General features: G+C 46.6%; 1 protein-coding gene across 1 annotated transcript; it reads right to left on the bottom strand.

The window, feature by feature from the left end:
* Positions 1-2,687: 2,687 nt before the first annotated feature.
* Positions 2,688-23,044, bottom strand: LOC142109498 (programmed cell death protein 4-like). The gene is made up of 11 exons (XM_075193677.1): positions 22,780-23,044; positions 21,236-21,517; positions 17,302-17,399; positions 13,294-13,407; positions 9,941-10,162; positions 9,716-9,813; positions 9,003-9,117; positions 8,809-8,916; positions 4,831-4,941; positions 4,616-4,755; positions 2,688-2,835 (listed from the first exon to the last, which is right to left on the bottom strand). The coding sequence occupies exons 1-11, from the start codon at positions 23,009-23,011 to the stop codon at positions 2,784-2,786; spliced, it is 1,572 nt and encodes a 523-aa protein (XP_075049778.1). The 5' UTR covers positions 23,012-23,044; the 3' UTR covers positions 2,688-2,783.
* Between the last annotated feature and the right edge of the window lie 614 nt (positions 23,045-23,658).

The raw sequence follows: 23,658 nt of genomic DNA, 5'->3' as shown, positions 1-23,658 counted from the left end.
AACAGCTGATAGAGGAGATGGGCTTGGGCATATAGTATGGAGTAATGATGTGGGGAGCCATGTTGGGGAGTGGGTAGAAGTGTTGAATGGAGAGTAATAAGGCACAGGAGATGTAGTAAAAAAGTTTTTGCAGAGTCATGAAATAGGAGAGTGGACCAAAGTCAGATTAAACTCAGTTTCAGCTCTTCATCTGGTAGACAAAGCCTTGAAAGTACAATGATGAGACAGAAGCCTGAAACAGCTGAACCAGGGGAGAGAAATGCCTGAGCAAATAGTACAGCAGGCTGATTATACAGAGGGGATGTTGCAGGAAAAATAAAATGACAGTAAAACAAACTTTCATGAGTTGAGAAGTAAATCATCATCATCATCATCACCATTTATTTATATAGCGCCACTGATTCTGCAGCGCTGTACAGAGAACTCATTCACATCAGTCCCTGCCCCATTGGAGCTCACAGTCTAAATTCCCTAACATACACACAGACCGAGAGATAGAGAGAGAGACTAGGGTCAATTTTGATAGCAGCCAATTAATCTACCAGTATGTTTTTGGAGTGTGGGAGGAAACCGGAGCACCCGGAGGAAATCCACGCAAACACGGGGAGAACACACAAACTCTTCACAGATAAGGCCATGGTTGGGAATTGAACTCATGACCCCAGTGCTGTGAGGCAGAAGTGCTAACCACTGAGCCACCGTGCTCAGAGTCCAAAACCGTCTTCCTGTGGTGTGGTTCTTGCAGCCAGGGAGAGATGGAAACATCAGGAGTAAAAGATGGAGTTTTAGGTGAATGATGACTGTTGTCCTTGTGTAGCTGTGGTAATCTTTAGAATGTTCTTCTCCTGTTTACCTCTGGAATAACTGAATTATGCTATTTAAATTTGAATCCACTTGTAACTATACACTTAGAACTATACACACTAATATGCAGCCATTCTACAATGATTATATATGGTTAACAAACACATGTGATCAGTGTCTTTGATCAGACTCTCTAATAAACTCCCCCAGCAAAAACTAGCAGTAAAAGGTTTAAACAAACAAGCAGTGAAATAACAGCATACCGTTGCGTTAGAAATAAAACAGAGCCACACCCCACCTGCAGAGGATTGTAGAGCACAGTGTCTCATTTTGGGAATATTTAAACTCTTCACATTTATAGCACAGAATCAATATAAATTGTCATGGTCTTAGTGGGTGGGGTGAATAAAATGCCACTTGATTTGATCTAGAGAATGACTTTGGGTCCATGAACACCTGAGCGAGAGATGGGGGTTGGCTGGAGGGAAGATGGGGGGGGGGGGGGGGGTGAGGTGACTTTTTTGAGCAAACGATAAAGTACATGGTAAGAAAAAAGCTTTACACGGCTCTGTAATCCATGGAGGAACATCCCTGCCCATGTCTAGGAAATAGTTCCAGAAGTTTTGCTTTCGGACCTCTGTGATCGCTGCCAGCGGCTCTGGACACTCTCCCCCTATGATTAGGAGGGGGTAGGACCCCGATCATAGTGCCTTTGTCCTTTGCGGAGATGTCTTCTTGGGCTTGGTCACGCCCCCTAACATAACAAATTGTAAAGGTTTCACAAACTTTCCCTCATTACTATGTACATGGCCACATCCACTATTCATGGTGATCAGAGGTCACTTACAGAGCGTTACTGATCACTACAAGGCAACGGTCAAAAACAGAAACAGTCCCATGAATGTAAGTATCTCTGATCATCTTATTCTCTGAATGTGCTGCTCTTTATAAATCATTACACAAGAGATCATCGGACTTTACAAATGTCTGACGTAATGCAATGCTCTGCAGACACATAGATAGATATGTAATGCAATACTCTGCAGAGAGCATGAAAGGATATGTAATGCAATACTCTGATACAGAAGGGAGGCCTGTCCTAAGCTCCTCCCCCTTCCCACCACCTGCCCTAAGGATATGTAATGCAATGCTCTGCAGACACATGGAAGGATATGTAATGTAATACTCTGCAGAGACCATGGAAGATATATTTGTAATGCAATGCTCTGCAGAGCATGGAAGGATATGTAATGCAATACTCTGCAGAGAGCATGAAAGGATATGTAATGCAATACTCTGATACAGAAGGGAGGCCTGTCCTAAGCTCCTCCCCACCGCCTGCCCTAAGGATATGTAATGCAATGCTCTGCAGACACATGGAAGGATATGTAATGCAATACTCTGCAGAGACCATGGAAGATATATTTGTAATGCAATGCTCTGCAGAGCATGGAAGGATATGTAATGTAATGCTCTGCAGAGACCATGGAAGGACAGATATGTAATGCAATGCTTTGTAGACACATGGAAGGATAGATATGTCATGCAATGCTCTGCAGACACATGGATAGATACGTAATGCAATGCTCTGCAGAGCATGGAAGGATAGATATGTAATGCAATGCTCTGCAGAGACCATGGAAGAATAGATATGTAATCCAATGCTCTGCAGAGACCATGGAAGGATACGTAATGCAATGCTCTGCAGAGACCATGGAAGGATAGATATGTCATGCAATGCTCTGCAGACACATGGAAGGATATGTAATGCAATGCTCTGCAGAGACCATGGAAGGATAGATATGTCATGCAATGCTCTGCAGACACATGGATAGATACGTAATGCAATGCTCTGCAGAACTAATTATTAATACACCAGTCAGTTTATTTCAATTTTCTCCTTTAATTTTGGTTTAATTGAACATCTTCCTGTGAGACTGCGCTGATCCCCGGCAGGACTCAGTGTGTACAGGAACTCATCACGGTTTAATAAGTCCACCATCCCCCTCACTCATGAAGCGCTTGCGCCCCCTGCAGGACACAGAACAGACAGGTGAGAGGGGATTATGTATCTGCAGATATCTGATCAACAAACCCTGTGAGATCCAGTCAGGTGCACACAACCAATGTCCTACGTAATGCTGAAACTACGTCACAAACCTCAGGAGACTCCTCCCCCTCATACCTGATATAGGAGAGGCCTGTCCTAAGCTCCTCCCCCTTATACCTGTGATACAGGAGAGGCTTGTCCTAAGCTTCTCCCCCTTATACCTGTGATACAGGAGAGGCTTGTCCTAAGCTCCTCCCCTTCATACAGATACCTGCAATACAAGAGAGAGGCCTCTCTTAAGCTCCTCCCTCTCATACATACCTGTTGTGACTGGTTCACTTATAAGTATATTGTATGCTTGCGAGCAGGGTTCTCTTACCTCTCTGTCTGTATGTATTACCCAGTATCGTTTTATTAATGTTTGTTCCCAATTGTAAAGCGCTACGGAATTTGCTGGCGCTATATAAATAAATGTTGATGATAAGTAACTTATGGTATAAATTTATTTAAAGGAAATTATTTTTGATATTGTGTGTATTTTGGTAAAGGAAATATCTTTATTTCTGAGACCAGGGGAGGAAATTTGTTTTTGTTTTAACTTTGCTAGAGGAAATGCATTATTTCTGAGGTATATATCTGATGCAATAAACCTTTATGGAGGAAGTCTTTTGTGTATTTTGGTGTAGAGAAATTACTTCTTTGGAGTTTTGTAACTTTTCTTTGGGAATTCTCAAGTGGAGGAAATGTATATTCTGCCACTCTCTGAAGAAAGGCCCCATGTTAATCTCATGTTCATTAGACCTTTTATTGTGTGAAGGTCCACCACCTGAAGGCACAGGAAGGTTTAATGAAGACTTGCTGGTAGATTTCCTCTATGTCTAAAGCAAGATACAGGAAATCTCAGCAAGTTTTAGGATATCACAGATAAGTGTAAATATTGTTAGCTTTGCATTGCATGTAAATCAATGTTTGGGTAAACATCCTGGTTGTGGAAATAGCTCAGCCCTCAGAGGGCTGTCTTATCCTATGAATCTGTGTCCAAAACTGCATAAAAAAATTCTGTTTTGTATTGAAAATCGTTCTTATTTCATCTGACCTGCTCCCCAGTACCTTTAACCAGTGTGAGCAAATATACATCACTTGCTTCAAAGACCTGCTTGGAAACTTCTCTATTCCCGTGACCTACAGATTAGACCCTAAAATCTAATCCGTTCCCAGCTGTCTGAGGTTTGGACCCAGCATCCAGTATCACAGCTCTGCCCACTACCCAGCAGCTCTGGCCAGTGTGATAGGCCAGGGGGGGGTCTATCCACAGCAACCCTGATCCACAGTAAGAGGTCAGGGGTACCAGCAAGGGGGTGCACTAGTAGTGAGTTACCCAGAAGAAACCCAGTTCTGGATGCCTTAAAGAAGTCCAATGGTAGCATCAGGCTCCTGCTACTGCGGTTAGAGGGTGCATTTGGGATAACGAAAGGGAACCTTGGCAAAGTAAGCCCAGTCGGTTCCCAGCAACAACTGACAATGTGGCATAGGCGGTCCATCCTGTCACACCTGTGATACAGGAGAGAGACCGATCCTAAACTCCTCCCCCTCATACGGACACCTGTCTTAAGCCCCTTCCCCTCAAACTGCCACCTGAGGAGAGACCTGTCCTTAGCTCCTCCCCCTCATACAGATACCTGTGATACAGTAAGACGGAACAATGATAAACTCCACCCATGACACCTGTGAAAAGGAAACTACCCCCAAAGCGGTACACACCTGGATGGACACTGGTCTCGCAGTTGTTGGGTAATGACCCCCTCCTGGTAACATAGATCAACCAATTTCTCCATCACATTATGGGCCAGAGGTACATCCAGACTGAGGTCCGGCAGCTCGGAGTAGACCCGCTGGAAACCCTGTGAGACACAGACAGTAAGTGCTAGGCCTGGAAGAAGTGTGCAGTGCGACTGGTACAGGACACATAACATTACCCGGTTCATCTGGTCCAGGGTTATCAGACCACTCTCCCATAACGCTTTCAGTAAATTCACTGCCATCAGGACATGGCCTTCAGCCGAACCCTCCAACACCAGAACCACGGCCTGGAAACAGAGACACTGGTCAGTGTGAGAGGGGAAAAGGGAATTATATCTTTACTTGTGTTGTCGTGGGACTATATAATGGTACTGACATAGAGATGTAGATGGCCTCTCGTAGTACTATACAATGATACTGACATAGACATGTAGATGGCCTCTTGTAGGACTATGTAATGGTACTGGCATAGAGATGTAGATGGTCTCTTGTAGGACTATGTAATGGTACTGGCATAGAGATGTAGATGGCCTCTTGTAGGACTATATAATGGTACTGACATAGACATGTAGATGGCCTCTTGTAGGACTATATAATGATACTGACATAGACATGTAGATGGTCTCTTGTACGATTATGTAATGATACTGACATAGAGATGTAGATGGCCTCTCGTAGGACTATGTAATGGTACTGATATAGAGATGTAGATGGTCTCTCATAGGACTATGTAATGGTACTTACATAGAGATGTAGATGGTCTCTTGTACGACTATGTAATGATACTAACATAGAGATGTAGATGGCCTCTCGTAGGACTATGTAATGGTACTGACATAGAGATGTAGATGGCCTCTCGTAGGACTATGTAATGGTACTGACATAGAGATGTAGATGGCCTCTCGTAGGACTATGTAATGGTACTGACATAGAGATGTAGATGGCCTATCGTAGTACTATGTAATAGTACTGACATAGAGATGTAGATGGCCTCTTGTAGGACAATGTAATGGTACTGACAGAGAGATGTAGATGGCCTCTCGTAGGACTATGTAATAGTACTGACAGAGAGATGTAGATGGCCTCTCATAGGACTATGTAATGGTACTGACATAGATATGTAGATGGCCTCTCGTAGGACTATGTAATGGTACTGACATAGAGATGTAGATGGTCTCTTGTACGATTATGTAATGATACTGACATAGAGATGTAGATGGCCTCTCGTAGGACTATGTAATGGTACTGATATAGAGATGTAGATGGTCTCTCATAGGACTATGTAATGGTACTTACATAGAGATGTAGATGGTCTCTTGTACGACTATGTAATGATACTAACATAGAGATGTAGATGGCCTCTCGTAGGACTATGTAATGGTACTGACATAGAGATGTAGATGGCCTCTCGTAGGACTATGTAATGGTACTGACATAGAGATGTAGATGGCCTCTCGTAGGACTATGTAATGGTACTGACATAGAGATGTAGATGGCCTATCGTAGTACTATGTAATAGTACTGACATAGAGATGTAGATGGCCTCTTGTAGGACAATGTAATGGTACTGACAGAGAGATGTAGATGGCCTCTCATAGTGCTATGTAATGGTACTGACATAGAGATGTAGATGGCCTCTCGTAGTACTATACAATGATACTGACATAGACATGTAGATGGCCTCTTGTAGGACTATGTAATGGTACTGGCATAGAGATGTAGATGGTCTCTTGTACGACTATGTAATGGTACTGACAGAGATGTAGATGGCCTCTTGTACGACTATGTACTGACATAGAGATGTAGATGGTCTCTTGTACGACTATGTAATGGTACTGACAGATGTAGATGGCCTCTCGTAGGACTATGTAATGGTACTGACATAGAGATGTAGATGGCCTCTCGTAGGACTATGTAATGGTACTGACAGAGATGTAGATGGCCTCTCGTAGGACTATGTAATGGTACTGACAGAGATGTAGATGGCCTCTCGTAGGACTATGTAATGGTACTGACATAGAGATGTAGATGGCCTCTCGTAGTACTATGTAATAGTACTGACATAGAGATGTAGATGGCCTCTCGTAGGACTATGTAATGGTACTGACATAGAGATGTAGATGGCCTCTCGTAGGACTATGTAATGGTACTGACATAGAGATGTAGATGGCCTCTCGTAGGACTATGTAATGGTACTGACATAGAGATGTAGATGGCCTCTCGTAGGACTATGTAATGGTACTGGCATAGAGATGTAGATGGCCTCTCGTAGGACTATGTAATGGTACTGACATAGAGATGTAGATGGCCTCTTGTAGGACTATGTAATGGTACTGACATAGAGATGTAGATGGCCTCTCGTAGGACTATGTAATGGTACTGACATAGAGATGTAGATGGCCTCTCGTAGGACTATGTAATGGTACTGACATAGAGATGTAGATGGCCTCTCGTAGTACTATACAATGATACTGACAGAGATGTAGATGGTCTCTTGTACGACTATGTAATGGTACTGACATAGAGATGTAGATGGCCTCTCATAGGACTATGTAATGGTACTGACATAGAGATGTAGATGGTCTCTCATAGGACTATGTAATGGTACTGACATAGAGATGTAGATGGCCTCTCGTAGGACTATGTAATGGTACTGACATAGAGATGTAGATGGCCTCTCGTAGTACTATACAATGATACTGACATAGAGATGTAGATGGTCTCTTGTACGACTATGTAATGGTACTGACATAGAGATGTAGATGGCCTCTCATAGGACTATGTAATGGTACTGACTTAGAGATGTACATGGCCTCTCATAGGACTATGTAATGGTACTGACATAGAGATGTAGATGGTCTCTCATAGGACTATGTAATGGTACTAACATAGAGATGTAGATGGTCTCTTGTACGACTATGTAATGGTACTGACATAGAGATGTAGATGGCCTCTCGTAGGACTATGTAATGGTACTGACATAGAGATGTAGATGGCCTCTCGTAGGACTATGTAATGGTACTGACATAGAGATGTAGATGGCCTCTTGTAGGACTATGTAATAGTACTGACATAGAGATGTAGATGGCCTCTCGTAGGACTATGTAATGGTACTGACATAGATATGTAGATGGCCTCTCGTAGGACTATGTAATGGTACTGACATAGAGATGTAGATGGTCTCTTGTACGATTATGTAATGATACTGACATAGAGATGTAGATGGCCTCTCGTAGGACTATGTAATGGTACTGATATAGAGATGTAGATGGTCTCTCATAGGACTATGTAATGGTACTTACATAGAGATGTAGATGGTCTCTTGTACGACTATGTAATGATACTAACATAGAGATGTAGATGGCCTCTCGTAGGACTATGTAATGGTACTGACATAGAGATGTAGATGGCCTCTCGTAGGACTATGTAATGGTACTGACATAGAGATGTAGATGGCCTCTCGTAGGACTATGTAATGGTACTGACATAGAGATGTAGATGGCCTATCGTAGTACTATGTAATAGTACTGACATAGAGATGTAGATGGCCTCTTGTAGGACAATGTAATGGTACTGACAGAGAGATGTAGATGGCCTCTCATAGTGCTATGTAATGGTACTAATATAGAGATGTAGATGGCCTCTCGTAGGACTATGTAATGGTACTGACATAGAGATGTAGATGGCCTCTTGTAGGACCAGTGGCGGAACGCCCCCCCTAGCAGGGGCTTGCTGCCGGCAGCTGCACACTATGTGCAGTTCCGTTCGGCAGAGAGAGTTAGAGAGAGAGTCCTGCCCAACTGCTCTGATCGGCACAATCAGAGCAGCCGGGCAGGACTCTCTTCCTAACTCTCTCTGCCGAACGGACCTGCACATAGTGTCCAGCCGTTGGCAGCCTTAGGTGTCAAAAAGGCCTAAATCGCACCCGGTACAATTAAGTTCTGGATCCGCCCGTGTAGGACTATGTAATAGTACCGACATAGAGATGTAGATGTCTATGTCACTACGACTATATATTGGTACTGACAGAGATGTAGATGGCCTCTCGTAGGACTATGTAATGGATAAAGGCCCATAGTAAGTGACTACACCACAACGCTGGTTGCGGTAGAGAACTCTCTGGTTCGTCAGGTTACTAGGCCAGAAACCGGTACCTCATAGACCAGCTCGTGATGGAAATGGGGAACCTCTAATTCCCTCAGACACCGTTCCGCCTCCGACACCTGTCCAGAGACCAGGAACTCCTGAAGAAGCAGATTCATCTGCAGAATAAACACAAAATTAGTTACTTAAATGTGAGAATGTTGTATACGGCAGGGCTCACCCTAGAGGTAGGGTCACTAGTTACCTCCTTAATGAGATGTTTAACAGGCCTTAGCCCTCCTCCAACTCCCCATACATTATCCAGTCGAATAATTTCTCTCTTGATTCTTAATAAGACTGCAGCGCGGTCCAGCGCGGCCCTGGAATGGGAGGAGATGAGAACATGACCTTAGGTTCAGGTATTATAACTGGTACAGGGAGAGCCATATGCCAGACGTGGATATAAACTAATTCTCTATATGGAGATGTGCCTGCTCTTCCTTATGCCCCCAAATTCGCTTCATTTTGCCAGGACAGTCACACATGAGTAAGAATGACAGGAAGAACTGGGAAGAGGTCAGAGGGTAAAGGTCAGGAACAATTTATTGCTTGTAGGGGTGGGAAAGCTCAGCAAGCAGAATCACAAACATGTTTATAGGAGCTAAGTAGACACCTGCGACAGGAATTGTATTAGTCATCTTTTAATATATCCACTAGACAAATACAAACAGAAAATAAAAATAATAGGGTTAGTGTGCCTTTAAATCCCTTGATGCTTCTAAATTTTGCATTAAGTCATATCCTAAGCCGCACTCCCATCATGCCCCTCTCACCCTGTGCTCCACCACCCTCACCGTGCCCCTCTCACCCTGTGCCCCACCACCCTCACCGTGCCCCTCTCACCCTGTGCCCCACCACCCTCACCGTGCCCCTCTCACCCTGTGCCCCACCACCCTCACCGTGCCCCTCCGCCCTCACCGTGCATGTTCACAGTCAACCCGTCCCTTGTACCGGTCCAGGAAATCCAGAGGCAAAGCGTGATCTGCAACCGCACGAGCTATAAACTGGCCCAGCATCTGCAAGAATCATCACAAAATAACGTCGGCTGTCACTGGCCCCCAGAGATTTATCACACCACAGATTACAGAGGGCGACAGGCAGCTTCCTTCCGTCCGGTCACCCTGCAGTGGGAGGGGCCTTTACCTGCGGAGCCTCTGGAGTGTCCAGGATCAGATCTGGTAAGTCAGTCAGTAATCTGTTGAAGGCCTGAGCGTTGTCTTCCTCGGACAGCACCTTGTCCAGCAGATCACACAGGAGGCGCGAGGTTAGCTCTCTGTGACTGGCCTTTCCTTCCAGAGAGAGAGACACCGCCAGATGGGGGACCCCCGGACGCTGACCCCCCAAATTCAGCCCCTTTAGAAGAGCCTGAAATAAATGACAAAAACAGAACACCGAGCAGTGTAATATGCTGTACTAGTAGACCATATGCTCACTGCTGTATTATATATACCGTATATACTCGAGTATAAGTCGACCCGAATATAAGCCGAGGCACCCAATTTTACCTCAAAAAACTAGGAAAACTTATTGACTCGAGTATAAGCCTAGGTTGGGAAATGCAGCAGCTACTGGTAAATTTCAAAAATAAAAATAGAATTAACAGTTCCATTTTGATGACTTTATATAGATGTTTTTATACTGTCCAACTTTATATATTATTATGCCAATTTGCTAATCAATGAGCTGTAGCCTATGTTCCAGGTTTGGGCTACCTTCAGCTCTCCAGTTCTTCTGGACCATAAGCAGCTGCCACAGGCTGAAACTTGTACAACAGCAGGTGCTACAAGTTCTCTAAACCTGATAAATGCCTCCATGACAGCTTACAGAATTCTGCCCTTAATAGTTTCTGGACATCATACATAAAGAGGGGACGTTATTATGAGAACACAGGAAGACACTTTATAAAGGAATTACAGAACAATTCCTAAGTTTAGAGATGGTTCTCTCTCAGTAAAACTAGAGTAAAGGGACTGCAATGTATGGATTTACATTACCATTATCTGTTTTATTTGGATTCATAGTTTGCAATTGAAAAGTGTGAATGAATAAAGATTGTTTAAACCAAACCCCCCTTATAAGTAAGCACTCCGTGCTTGGGGTCTAGAGGATGATGCGTCCCAGGCACTGCACTCCCCTTTTGGGTCTATCTGGAAGCCGCAAGAGTTGCCGAGGTTGCAGTGAAAGATGGACATTTCCCAGCAGCACCCGGAGCCCAAGACGCAGACAATCAGGAACAGCAGTCTGCAACGGGACCCAAGAGAACCGCTGCATATGTGCAGTCTAATGCCGGGCAGCGTCTGAGAGAGTGTTCCCGACGTGGCTCTGCGCAGTGTGACGTGATGTTAGAGGTCACTCTGCACAGGCCGCACCTCCTCCACCCACCTTGCCCGCTTCTCTCCCCACTAGGGATGCCGCTCACCTAGCTCACTCGAGTATAAGCCGAGGGGGGACTTTTTCAGCACAAAAAATGTGCTGAAAAACTAGGCTTATACTCGAGTATATACGGTATATAAATATATATATATATAACACACACACACACACACATACTGTACTACTAGTCTGTGCACTTACTGCTGTTATATACACCCATCAGCCACAACATTAAACCACTGACAGTGAAGTGAATAACATTATCTGGTTACAATGACACCTGTCCAGTTGTGGGATATATTGGGCAGTGAGTGAACAGTCAGTTCTTGAAGTTGATGTGATGGAAGCAGGAAAAATGGGCAAAGTAAGGATCTGAGCGACTCTGACAAGGGCCAAATTGTGAAGACTGGACGGCTGGGTCAGAGCATCTCCAAAACGTCCGGTCTTTTGGAGTGTTCCCGGTATGTAGTGGTTAGTACCTACCAACAATGGTCCAAGGAAGGACAACCAATGAACTGACAAAAGAGTCATGGGCGTCCAAGGCTCATTGACACGTTTGGGCAGTGATCCCATCTGGTCCAATCCCACAGAAGAGCTACTGTAGCACAAATTGCTGAAAGAGTTAATTCTGGCTATGACAGAAAGATGTCAGAACACACAGAGCATCGCATCTTGCTGCGTATGGGGCTGCGCAGCCACGGACCGGTCAGAGAGCCCATGCTGATCCTTGTCAGCAGCGCTTACAATGGACACATGAGCGCCAGAATTGGACCATGGAGCAATGGAAGAAGGTGGCCTGGTCCGATGAATCACGTTTTCTTTTACATCTGCCAGGTGTGTGCGCGTTGTTTACTTGGGGAAGAGATGGCACCAGGATGCACTATGGGAAGAAGACAAGCTAGCGGAGGCAGTGTGATGCTGGGAAACCTTAGTCCTGGCATTCATGTGGATGTTACTCTGACATGTACCACCTACCTAAACATTGTTGCAGACAAAGTACACCCCTTCATGGTAACGGTATTCCCTGATGGCAGTGGCCTCTTTCAGCAGGATAATGCACCCTGTCACACTGCAGGATATGTCTGAGGAACATGACAGAGAGCTCAAGGTAATGACTTGGCCTCCAAATTTCAATCTGATCGACATCTGTGGGGTGTGCTGGAAAAACAAGTCCTAGCCACGCACAACTATCGGGACTCAAAGGATCTGCTTCTAACGTTTTGGTGCCAGATACCACAGAACACCTTCAGAGGTCTTGTGGTGTCGACGCATCAATTGGTTAGAGCTGTTTGGGTGGCAAGAAGGGGCACAATATTGGCAGGTGGTTTTAATGTTGCAGCCGATTGTTGTGTGTGTGTATGTATAAAAAAAATATATATATATATATATATATATATATATATATATATATATACACACACACACACACACACATACACACACACATACACAGTAGGTGAAATAAGTATTGAACACATCAACATTCTTCTCAGTAAATATATATTTCATGTGGATATTGTAATGAAATTTACACCAAATGTCAGCAACAACCCTTGCAATCCACACATGAAAAGAAATTAAACCATAAATGTCCATAATTTAAGTTTTGTGTAATAATGTGAAATGACACAGGGAAAAAGTATTGAACACACTTCCCGAAATTTATTTAATACTTTGTACAAAAGTTTTCGTTTGTAATGACAGCTTCAAGACTCCTCCTGTACGGAGAAACTAGTCGCATGCATTGCTCATTTGCAGCGCCCAGGAGCGGAGTAACGCTGCAGCCCAGGAAGGGAATAACGCAGCAGCGCCGGGGGGGAGTAAAGCGGCAGCCCAGGTGGGGAGGAACGTGGCAGTGCACAGGAGGGGAGGAACGCGGCAGTGCCCAGGAGGAGAGGAACGCGGCAGTGCCCAGGAGGGGAGGAATGCGGCAGTGCCCAGGAAGGGAGGAACGCGGCAGCGCCCACAGACAGAAACGTCTGATTGATACTCAGGCTAGGGAGCACCTCTGACACTGCGTCCCACCCTCATTCACAACTTATGGCTATGTTTCAGATGTTCCTCTTGGCCAGGGTCTCAGTAGTATATGGGTAACAGTAGTTCCTACAAGGACAGGTACTTACTATAACCTCCCCGGTGTCTCCATGTTCAAAGTATTCCTGGACCATTGGCTGTACCGTCTTCTGTAGTCCGGCCTCGTCCAGCTCCAGGACCACCTTCTGATACACAGTGTCTCCCTGGCAGAGTAACAACACCCCACAATTACTGACCCCCAAGTACAGTATACACCAGTCTGCAAAGTCTTTGGCCAAAGATTACTTGTTTACTTGTATCTATCTTAATAAATATCAACTTTAATTGCTCCCTAAAATCATTATCATGAGACTTTGGGACGTTACGTTAAATGTACTATGCTTAATGTACCATACTATTTGTAAACATCAGCGTATTTCATGTCATCGCAGTCCCAAGAGTTTATTGATCTGCTAAGGAACGTCATTTTGAGCTGGTCATTAATAAATCTGGTATGTATGTTGATTGATTTTATTCAATAATATTTTTTATATAAAATATATTTTTATTATTTAAATATTTTATATCTTACTGTATTTTAGTTTCCTTTTTTACAGTGTTAAAATCAATAATAACCATAACGTTTTCAAAATGAAGAAAAGAGGTGAAGACGACGAGCCAGGTGTACATCAAAAAGGAAAGATTAATATATTAACTAAACCTAAACCGAAGACTCCCAACAACTGCAATCAAAGAACTCAATAAAATTAGACAAACTCCAGTATCAGGGTGGTGGTCACGCCATGATCTGGGGTGGTGGTCACGTCATGATCTGGGGTGGTGGTCACGTCATGATCTGGGGTGGTGGTCACGTCATGATCTGGGGTGGTGGTCACGCCATGATCTGGGGTGGTGGTCACGTCATGATCTGGGGTGGTGGTCACGCCATGATCTGGGGTGGTGGTCACGCCATGATCTGGGGTGGTGGTCACGTCATGATCTGGGGTGGTGGTCACGTCATGATCTGGGGTGGTGGTCACGCCATGATCTGGGGTGGTGGTCACGCCATGATCTGGGGTGGTGGTCACGTCATGATCTGGGGTGGTGGTCACGTCATGATCTGGGGTGGTGGTCACGTCATGATCTGGGGTGGTGGTCACGTCATGATCTGGGGTGGTGGTCACGCCATGATCTGGGGTGGTGGTCACGTCATGATCTGGGGTGGTGGTCACGCCATGATCTGGGGTGGTGGTCACGTCATGATCTGGGGTGGTGGTCACGTCATGATCTGGGGTGGTGGTCACGTCATGATCTGGGGTGGTGGTCACGCCATGATCTGGGGTGGTGGTCACGTCATGATCTGGGGTGGTGGTCACGTCATGATCTGGGGTGGTGGTCACGCCATGATCTGGGGTGGTGGTCACGCCATGATCTGGGGTGGTGGTCACGCCATGATCTGGGGTGGTGGTCACGTCATGATCTGGGGTGGTGGTCACGCCATGATCTGGGGTGGTGGTCACGCCATGATCTGGGGTGGTGGTCACGTCATGATCTGGGGTGGTGGTCACGTCATGATCTGGGGTGGTGGTCACGTCATGATCTGGGGTGGTGGTCACGCCATGATCTGGGGTGGTGGTCACGTCATGATCTGGGGTGGTGGTCACGCCATGATCTGGGGTGGTGGTCACGTCATGATCTGGGGTGGTGGTCACGTCATGATCTGGGGTGGTGGTCACGTCATGATCTGGGGTGGTGGTCACGCCATGATCTGGGGTGGTGGTCACGCCATGATCTGGGGTGGTGGTCACGTCATGATCTGGGGTGGTGGTCACGTCATGATCTGGGGTGGTGGTCACGTCATGATCTGGGGTGGTGATCACGCCATGATCTGGGGTGGTGGTCACGTCATGATCTGGGGTGGTGGTCACGCCATGATCTGGGGTGGTGGTCACGTCATGATCTGGGGTGGTGGTCACGTCATGATCTGGGGTGGTGGTCACGTCATGATCTGGGGTGGTGGTCACGTCATGATCTGGGGTGGTGGTCACGTCATGATCTGGGGTGGTGGTCACGCCATGATCTGGGGTGGTGGTCACGCCATGATCTGGGGTGGTGGTCACGCCATGATCTGGGGTGGTGGTCACGCCATGATCTGGGGTGGTGGTCACGCCATGATCTGGGGTGGTGGTCACGCCATGATCTGGGGTGGTGGTCACGTCATGATCTGGGGTGGTGGTCACGTCATGATCTGGGGTGGTGGTCACGCCATGATCTGGGGTGGTGGTCACGCCATGATCTGGGGTGGTGGTCACGTCATGATCTGGGGTGGTGGTCACGCCATGATCTGGGGTGGTGGTCACGCCATGATCTGGGGTGGTGGTCACGCCATGATCTGGGGTGGTGGTCACGTCATGATCTGGGGTGGTGGTCACGCCATGATCTGGGGTGGTGGTCACGTCATGATCTGGGGTGGTGGTCACGCCATGATCTGGGGTGGTGGTCACGTCATGATCTGGGGTGGTGGTCACGTCATGATCTGGGGTGGTGGTCACGTCATGATCTGGGGTGGTGGTCACGCCATGATCTGGGGTGGTGGTCACGTCATGATCTGGGGTGGTGGTCACGTCATGATCTGGGGTGGTGGTCACGCCATGATCTGGGGTGGTGGTCACGCCATGATCTGGGGTGGTGGTCACGCCATGATCTGGGGTGGTGGTCACGTCATGATCTGGGGTGGTGGTCACGCCATGATCTGGGGTGGTGGTCACGTCATGATCTGGGGTGGTGGTCACGTCATGATCTGGGGTGGTGGTCACGTCATGATCTGGGGTGGTGGTCACGTCATGATCTGGGGTGGTGGTCACGCCATGATCTGGGGTGGTGGTCACGTCATGATCTGGGGTGGTGGTCACGCCATGATCTGGGGTGGTGGTCACGTCATGATCTGGGGTGGTGGTCACGTCATGATCTGGGGTGGTGGTCACGTCATGATCTGGGGTGGTGGTCACGCCATGATCTGGGGTGGTGGTCACGTCATGATCTGGGGTGGTGGTCACGTCATGATCTGGGGTGGTGGTCACGTCATGATCTGGGGTGGTGGTCACGTCATGATCTGGGGTGGTGGTCACGCCATGATCTGGGGTGATGTTTATGGAGGAAAGGTTGGAGATTTACTTCAAATTAACTATGGATAAGAAACGATACCACAGTATGTTAGTACATCACGCTGTATCAAGAGAAACCCGAAATATTGGATAGGGGTTCATCATGCAACAAGATAAGGACTCTAAGCACACATCTAAACTGTATCAATTATTTAAAAACTAAAATCAGAAAGTTCTACATTATGACGTGGGCTCCTCAGTCACCGGATCTCAATCCCATTGGGATGAATTAGACAGAAAAGTTTGTGTAATGGCTCCAACAAATAATAGAAACTTATGGGAAGGTCTGAATGAGGCCTGGAAAGTGATAACTTACCAAACTTTAGATAGTTGGTTTCCCGAATGCCCAAATCAGTGATACGAGCAAAAGGAGGACACATTGATAAACAAATTTAATCTGAAATTTATGTTACACAATAAAATTATAAATAATTTTGATAATGATTAGTTACAATATCATGTGAAATATTATTATGAATATTTTCATTATTTCACTACATTTTTTTCTTTTATTAACAATAATTATCCTTGGCCAAAGCTAGTGTACACCTGGAGGGATCGGAGAATGTCCCTGAATGGGTCCTACACCCACTCTCCCCCATTTCTGTCCTAAGACGCCTTAGAGCCGTCCTTGTCAGACCAGGGGGTAAATGTATCAAAGTTGTATGACTTGTGAAGGTAAAGCCTTTACAAGCCATCGCCCCTTTAAATTTTAGCTGCAAAGATGCCGATTACCCACGAGATGAAAAAAATCGGACTTTGATACATTTACCCCCAGGAGTTACCTGTGTTACCATCTGTTAAACTAGGAACAAAGAAAACATTTTACTCATCAGCGTAATAAGTGGCAGGGAATGGTCATAGAGCGCAACAGAATATGGAGGACGACGTATCCGAGTCACCCCCAAGCCTCCCCTCATCCCCCTTATAATATCATCACAGCACAGTTCTTACCTGGGCAGATTCATCATAATTGGGGTCTCGAGCGTCAGGCTCCTGATAACTGTAGACCTGTCCTGGAGCCCCCCAAACTCCCTTCCCACCAGCACCTCCTGCAGAAGAGAGCAGAGCTGTGACCCCCTGAATTCATCTCCTGACACTATCCATAGTCGCTACCACAATATATGTAATGTCCTCTCCGTCCCGTGACTGGCCCACACTGTCCTCTGTCCCATGACCGCCCCACACTAGCCTCTCTGTCCCACTCTCCATAACTGGCCCTCACTGTCCTCTCCGTCCCATGACTGGTCCACAATGTCCTAATCAACCCATTCTCCATAACTGCCGCACATTGTTCTCTCTGTCTGTCCCCAAACTCTCCATAAACACTTATCCTACTCCAACTAACATCTCCATACTTTCCATAACCACTGATCCTACTCCAACTAACATCTCCATACTCTCCATAACCACTTATCCTACTCTAACTAACATCTCCAAAACCACTTGTCCCTACCCCAATTAACACCTCCATAACCTCTTGTCCCTACCCCAACTAACATCTCCATACTCTCCATAACCACTTGTCCTAGCCCAACTAACATCTCCATACTCTCCATAACCACTGATCCTACTCCAACTAACATCTCCATACTCTCCATAACCACTTGTTCCTACCCCCAACTAACATCTCTATACTCTCCATAACCACTTATCTTACCCCAACTAACATCTCCATAACCACTTGTCCCAGCCCAACTAACATCTCCATACTCTCCATAACCACTTGTCCCTAACCCAACTAACATCTCCATACTCTCCATAACCACTTGTTCCTACCCCAACTAACATCTCCATACTCTCCATAACCACTGATCCTACTCCAACTAACATCTCCATACTCTCCATAACCACTGATCCTACTCCAACTAACATCTTCATACTCTCCAAAACCTCTTGTCCGTACCCCAACTAACATCTCCATACTCTTCATAACCACTTGTCCTACCCCAACTAACATCTCCAAAACCTCTTGTCCGTACCCCAACTAACATCTCCATACTCTTCATAACCACTTGTCCTACCCCAACTAACATCTCCATAACCTCTTGTCCCTACCCCAATTAACATCTCCATACTCTCCATAACCACTTATCCTATCCCAACTAACATCTTCATACTCTCCATAACCTCTTGTCCCTACCCCAACTAACATCTCCATACTCTTCATAACCACTTGTCCCTACCCCAACTAACATCTCCATACTCTCAATAACCTCTTTTCTCTACCCCAACTAACATCTCCATACTCTCCATAACCACTTATCTTACCCCAACTAACATCTCCATAACCACTTGTCCCATGACTGGCCCACACTGTCCTCTGTCCCATGACCGCCCCACACTAGCCTCTCTGTCCCACTCTCCATAACTGGCCCTCACTGTCCTCTCCGTCCCATGACTGGTCCACAATGTCCTAATCAACCCATTCTCCATAACTGCCGCACATTGTTCTCTCTGTCTGTCCCCATACTCTCCATAAACACTTATCCTACTCCAACTAACATCTCCATACTTTCCATAACCACTGATCCTACTCCAACTAACATCTCCATACTCTCCATAACCACTTATCCTACTCTAACTAACATCTCCATAACCACTTGTCCCTACCCCAATTAACACCTCCATACTCTCCATAACCTCTTGTCCCTACCCCAACTAACATCTCCATAACCACTTGTCCTAGCCCAACTAACATCTCCATACTCTCCATAACCACTGATCCTACTCCAACTAACATCTCCATACTCTCCATAACCACTTGTTCCTACCCCAACTAACATCTCTATACTCTCCATAACCACTTATCTTACCCCAACTAACATCTCCATAACCACTTGTCCCAGCCCAACTAACATCTCCATAACCACTTGTCCCTACCCCAACTAACATCTCCATACTCTCCATAACCACTTGTCCCTACCCCAACTAACATCTCCATACTCTCCATAACCACTGATCCTACTCCAACTAACATCTCCATAACCACTTGTCCCTACCCCAATTAACACCTCCATACTCTCCATAACCTCTTGTCCCTACCCCAACTAACATCTCCATAACCACTTGTCCTAGCCCAACTAACATCTCCATACTCTCCATAACCACTTGTTCCTACCCCAACTAACATCTCTATACTCTCCATAACCACTTATCTTACCCCAACTAACATCTCCATAACCACTTGTCCCAGCCCAACTAACATCTCCATAACCACTTGTCCCTACCCCAACTAACATCTCCATACTCTCCATAACCACTGATCCTACTCCAACTAACATCTCCATAACCACTTGTCCCTACCCCAACTAACATCTCCATACTCTCCATAACCACTTGTCCTACCCCAACTAACATCTCCATACTCTCCATAACCTCTTGTTCCTATCCCAACTAACATCTCCATACTCTCCATAACCTCTTGTCCGTACCCCAACTAACATCTCCATACTCTCCATAACCTCTTGTCCCAGCCCAACTAACATCTCCATACTCTCCATAACCACTTGTCCCTACCCCAACTAACATCTCCATACTCTCCATAACCACTTGTCCTAGCCCAACTAACATCTCCATACTCTCCATAACCACTTATCCTACCCCCAACTAATATCTTCATACTCTCCATAACCTCTTGTCCCTACCCCAACTAACATCTCCATACTCTTCATAACCACTTGTCCTACCCCAACTAACATCTCCATACTCTTCATAACCACTTGTCCTACCCCAACTAACATCTCCAAAACATCTTGTCCCTACCCCAACTACCATCTCCATACTCTTCATAACCACTTGTCCTACCCCAACTAACATCTCCATAACCTCTTGTCCCTACCCCAACTAACATCTCCATACTCTCCATAACCACTTATCCTACCCCAACTAACATCTTCATACTCTCCATAACCTCTTGTCCCTACCCCAACTAACATCTCCATACTCTTCATAACCACTTGTCCCTACCCCAACTAACATCTCCATACTCTCAATAACCTCTTTTCCCTACCCCAACTAACATTTCCATACTCTCCATAACCACTTGTCCTACCCCAACTAACATCTCCATACTCTCAATAATCTCTTGTCCCTACCCCAACTAATATCTCCATACTCTCCATAACCACTTATCCTACCCCAACTAACATCTCCATACTCTCCATAACCACTTGTCCCTACCCCAACTAACACCACTTGTCCTAGTCCAACTAACATCTCCATACTCTCCATAACCACACATCCTACCCCAACATCTTCAGACTGTAAATAACTTCTTGTCCCTACCCCAACTAACATCTCCATACTCTTCATAACCACTTGTCCTACCCCAACTAACATCTCCATACTCTCCATAACCTCTTGTTCCTATCCCAACTAACATCTCCATAACCTCTTGTCCGTACCCCAACTAACATCTCCATACTCTCCATAACCTCTTGTCCCAGCCCAACTAACATCTCCATACTCTCCATAACCACTTATCCTACCCCAACTAACATTTCCATACTCTCCATAACCACTTGTCCCAGCCCAACTAACATCTCCATAACCACTTATCCTACCCAAACTAAAATCTCCATACTCTCCATAACCACTTGTCCTACCCCAATTAACATCTCCATAACCACTTGTCCCAGCCCAACTAACATCTCCATAACCACTTGTCCCAGCCCAACTAACATCTCCATAACCACTTGTCCTACTCCAAATAACATCTCCATACATTTATTGACCACTTTCTCTTTTACCTCCAAATAACAGAGCCACATGCCCCACTGCCTGTCATCTATGCACTCTCTGAGTGGCATCCTTCCATATCACCCTCAGCCCCTCATTGACCCCTCATTGACCACCACCCGTCAATTCCTAATGAAACCCGTCTTACCTTTCTTGGGAAGTCCACGGCCTTTGCCCATACGTGACTTCCTGTCATTACCCCTTCCTTGCGGGCTGAGGGGCTCTGCCAAACAGTCTGTGCTCTCCGACTCCCGCGCAGAGTCACGTGAGGATGTACGGCGGAGTCTACGCTTTGCCTTCGCCTTTACTTTTGCTTCATGAAGAGCTTTTTCCTGTGGGGTCCAGTCAGGTGACACTTCCTCATCGCTCAGCTCTTCCCCCTCTACGACAGCGTCCTCACCTGGACCCATCCCAGCAGAAGATATGTGCCCTAGAACCACAGGGACATGTTAATGTATAGGTCCACCATACTGGGGCTAATCATTATACCAGCAGAAGATATGTGCCCTAGAACCACAAGGACATGTTAATGTATAGGTCCACCATACTGGGGCTAATCATTATACCAGCAGAAGATATGTGCCCTAGAATCACAGGGACATGTTAATGTATAGGTCCACCATACTGGGGCTAATCATTATACCAGCAGAAGATATGTGCCCTAGAACCACAAGGACATGTTAATGTATAGGTCCACCATACTGGGGCTAATCATTATACCAGCAGAAGATATGTGCCCTAGAACCACAAGGACATGTTAATGTATAGGTCCACCATACTGGGGCTAATCATTATACCAGCAGAAAACAACTGTAACGTTTTCCAACCCAACACAGACTCTGTCACTCCTCATCACCAAAAAAGAAACTGTTAGAGATGAACTGAAGTAATGGCTTTACTGGTGTCATGGGTGTAAGGTCTGAAAACTGTCCTCCTGCTGGAGAAGAATGTAGGGAGCTCAGTGACAGGATGTAGTTATGGATGAATGTAGGGCGTAGGAAAGGGGTTAATGGACCAGGTCTGCCAGGGACACAGCAGGAAAAGGGTTAATGGGTCTGGTCTGGCAGGGAAGGGGTTGATGGGTGGTATCTGGAAATTGCACAGCAGGAAAGGGGTTAATGGGTCATGTCAGGCAGGGAAGGGGTTAATGGGTCTGGTCTGGCAGGAAAAGCGTTAATAGGTCTGGTCTGGCAGGGAAGGGGTTAATGGGTCATGTCAGGCAGGGAAGGGGGTTAATGGGTCTGGTCTGTCAAACATACGTCAGGGAAGGGGTTAATTTCTCGTGTCTGGCATAGAAGAGGTTAATTGTTCATGCCTACCAGAGCCACAGCAGGGAAGGGGTTAATGGGTCATGTCAGGCAGGGAAGGGGTTAATGGGTCAGGTCTGGCAGACAGCAGGGAAGGGGTTAATGGGTCAGGTCTGGCAGACAGCAGGGAAGGGGTTAATGGGTCAGGTCTGGCAGACAGCAGGGAAGGGGTTAATGGGTCAGGTCTGGCAGACGGCAGGTAAGGGGTTACAGGGCGGGGTTTGGGGGCTTCCATGTGAACCATATGGAGCTGTTTACTACACGTGTCCTATATATAGACATACATGTTACATACACTGCACACCACATAAGTCCTCACACCCCATGCACATATCACCACACTGCATGATATATATATAATACTATATATGTGACAGTATCTGACCTCCTGGCTGCCAGTCCCGGCGTTGTGTGATCCCTACACTCAGATCCCTCCACAGCTCTGCAGAATCTTTCTCTTCCTCTACAGGAAGTGATGTTACATGTCCCAGAGCACACCCCCAGCAGAGCATTCCTCCCCCAGCCGGATCCTGCAGAGCATTCCTCCCCCAGTGCAGAGCAATCCCCCAGCTGGATCCTGCAGAGCATTCCTCCCCCAGCCGGATCCTGCAGAGCATTCCTCCCCAGCCAGATAGTGCAGAGCATTCCTCCCCCAGAGCAGAGCAATCCCCCAGCTGGATCCTGTAGAGCATTCCTCCCCCAGCCGGATAGTGCAGAGCATTTCTCCCCCCAGTGCAGAGCAATCCCCCAGCGAACTCTGCAGAGCATTCCTCCTCAGCTGGATTCTGCAGAGCATTCCTCCCCCAGCCGGATCCTGCAGAGCATTCCTCCCCAGCCGGATAGTGCAGAGCATTCCTCCCCCAGAGCAGAGCAATCCCCCAGCTGGATCCTGTAGAGCATTCCTCCCCCAGCCGGATAGTGCAGAGCATTTCTCCCCCCAGTGCAGAGCAATCCCCCAGCGAACCCTGCAGAGCATTCCTCCTCAGCTGGATTCTGCAGAGCATTCCTCCCCCAGCCGGATCCTGCAGAGCATTCCTCCCCAGCCGGATCCTGCAGAGCATTCCTCGCCCAGCCGGATAGTGCAGAGCATTTCTCCCCCCAGTGCAGAGCAATCCCCCAGCGAACCCTGCAGAGCATTCCTCCTCAGCTGGATTCTGCAGAGCATTCCTCCCCCATCCGGATCCTGCAGAGCATTCCTCCCCAGCCGGATCCTGCAGAGCATTCCTCGCCCAGCCGGATCCTGCAGAGCATTCCTCCCCCAGCC

The sequence above is a fragment of the Mixophyes fleayi genome, assembly GCF_038048845.1.
Source record: "Mixophyes fleayi isolate aMixFle1 chromosome 1 unlocalized genomic scaffold, aMixFle1.hap1 SUPER_1_unloc_2, whole genome shotgun sequence".
Taxonomy (NCBI): Eukaryota; Metazoa; Chordata; class Amphibia; order Anura; family Limnodynastidae; genus Mixophyes; species Mixophyes fleayi.
This window is presented reverse-complemented; position numbering and strand designations above follow the sequence as displayed.

Excerpts from the sequence above, each read along its gene's own strand:
- LOC142109498 (XM_075193677.1), bottom strand. The coding sequence starts at position 23,011 with ATGCTCTGCAGGATCCGGCTGGGGGAGGAATGCTCTGCAGGATCCAGC. Across the intron at positions 9,118-9,715 it reads GTTGACTGTGAACATGCACG|GGCCGCGCTGGACCGCGCTG; the intron begins GTGAGGGCGGAG and ends CTCCCATTCCAG. Across the intron at positions 2,836-4,615 it reads CGAGACCAGTGTCCATCCAG|GGGGCGCAAGCGCTTCATGA; the intron begins GTGTGTACCGCT and ends TGTGTCCTGCAG.